The sequence below is a fragment of the Colobus angolensis genome, unplaced genomic scaffold (assembly GCF_000951035.1).
Source record: "Colobus angolensis palliatus isolate OR3802 unplaced genomic scaffold, Cang.pa_1.0 Scaffold242, whole genome shotgun sequence".
In the NCBI taxonomy this organism is placed as follows: Eukaryota; Metazoa; Chordata; class Mammalia; order Primates; family Cercopithecidae; genus Colobus; species Colobus angolensis.
This window is the reverse complement of record NW_012115622.1, coordinates 1409546-1411569: the sequence shown is the minus strand read 5'-3', so window position 1 is coordinate 1411569 and position 2024 is coordinate 1409546. Positions and strand designations below refer to the sequence as shown.

The window sequence follows — 2024 nt, the reverse complement described above, 5'->3', positions numbered from 1 at the left end:
CGCGGTGGCGGGTGCCTGTAGTCCCAGCTACTCGGGAGGCTGAGGCAGGAGAATGGCGTGAACCTGGGACGCGGAGCTTGCAGTGAGTGGAGATCGCATCACTGCACTCCAGTCTGGGTGACAGAGCAAGACTCCGTCTCAAAAAAACAAACAAACAATAATAATAATAATAACAAACAAAAATAGTGTTGCTGATAATGCTTTTTGTAGATTTTAAATGCACCAGAAAACTACTATGGATGGAAAAGGTGTTGAATGCTTTTGTGGGACAGAGTATCCTGTAAGGTTAAAAGAAAAAGGTGCTTATGTGTTTTTTTTTTCTTTTTTTCTTTTTGAAATAGGGTTTTATTTTGTCACTCAGGCTGGAGTGCAGTGGCTCCATCTCAGTTCACTGCAGCCTCAACCTCCTGGGTTCAAGTGATCCTCCTGCCCCAGCCTCCCAAGTAACTGGGACTACAGGCACAGCACCACGTCTGGCTAATTTTTTATATTTTTGGTAGAGATAGGGTTTCACCATGTTGCCCAGACTGGCAACTCCTGGGCTCAAGTGATCCACTCGCCTTGCCCTCCCAAGGTGCTGGGATTACAGATGAGAGCCACCACGCTCAGCCTTGCCTCATGCTTTTTTAAAGCCAGATTTTTATCTATAGGTTTGTTGTACCAAGGGAGACACCTACCCACTGCTACCCCATGACAGACCTGGGACATGTGCTTGCTGAACTAATACTCACCTGCCGTCAAACTCAGTGACGTTCTGCACCCGCTTCCGATAATCCTCCAGCAGGATCCACTTGGAACAGTTTTCTGATGTTGGGGGAGTTGGGTGAGCAAATCTAAACTGCATGATCCCCTTCGAGGTGAAACAGATGTGGCAGTGAGGCCTGTAGGTGACATTCCTCACCAGCCAGTCCATAGTCACGATGCCAGTGTCATGGAGGTGCAAGGCAGCCCCTGGAGAGGGAAGAAGAATGGTGCAGACAAAGGGGTGAAGTCCCATCCCAGGACTCCAGGAGTTGGGGATAAAGGGGTGAAGTCCCATGCCAGGGCTCCGGGGCTGTGGGGACAAAGGGGTGAAGTCCATCCCAGGGCTGTGGGGACAAAGGGGTGAAGTCCCATGCCAGGGCTCCGGGGCTGTGGGGACAAAGGGGTGAAGTCCATCCCAGGGCTGTGGGGACAAAGGGGTGAAGTCCCATGCCAGGGCTCCGGGGCTGTGGGGACAAAGGGGTGAAGTCCATCCCAGGGCTCCGGGGCTGTGGGGACAAAGGGGTGAAGTCCCGTCCCCGGACTCCAGGGCTCGGGGACAAAGGGAGTGAAGTCCCATCCCAGGACTCTGGGGCCTGGGGACAGTGTGGATCACAAGAAGACGTGCAAGCAGAAGGATTTCTGTCCAGACATGTTTCTCAGAACTTGTCTAAGGCTCTAGTTTAAGGATGGGGCTTCCATGTCTCACTAATCAGGAGCCAGGGTGATCTTGCCCAAGAGGGGCAGCAGAGGAGAATGAGAGGGCATCAGGTTTGGAACCACAGAACTGAGGTTCAACTCGGGGCTCCACTGGCTTCTAGTTCTCCATTGGGAGCCCAAGACTTTCAATGAAGCCACCCAACACTTCATGACGGGATACGCTGGGATGAGCCTCAGGGCCGCAATCCTGTTCACACACTTGTCCTCCATCCTCTCATCCTGCCCCTCAACTCCTCTCCACTGGCTTTTCATCCCCTGGGCTGAGCCTGTGTCTGTACAGCTTCTGGCCTGCGGGCTTTGCCAGTTGAGTCCCCATGCTTGTCCTCCCGACCAGACACCAGCTGTGTCCCTTGCTCCCCCAGGCACAGTGCATGCTGTCCCTCTGCCCTTCTTGTGCCCATCCAGCCCTTGGCCCTGACACGAGCCCCTAGACAGCTGTCCCAGCTGCATGAGCTATGGTGTGTCACCCTCTTATGCCTCCCAGCAACTGGGGATGCTACTTTACTGACCTCATGATTATTGTTATTTTTAAATCTCTATTTATAACATTAAAAGAAAAAAAA

General features: G+C 52.6%; 1 protein-coding gene across 1 annotated transcript in view; it reads right to left on the bottom strand.

Moving 5' to 3' along the window:
• The window catches only part of CECR1 (cat eye syndrome chromosome region, candidate 1), a 69839-nt gene that overhangs the window by 51362 nt on the left and 16453 nt on the right, over nt 1–2024 (bottom strand). The window contains exon 3 of the mRNA XM_011945670.1: nt 732–951. Within this exon, the coding sequence (XP_011801060.1) occupies nt 732–951 (220 nt within the window). The remainder of the gene's footprint in view (nt 1–731; nt 952–2024) is intronic.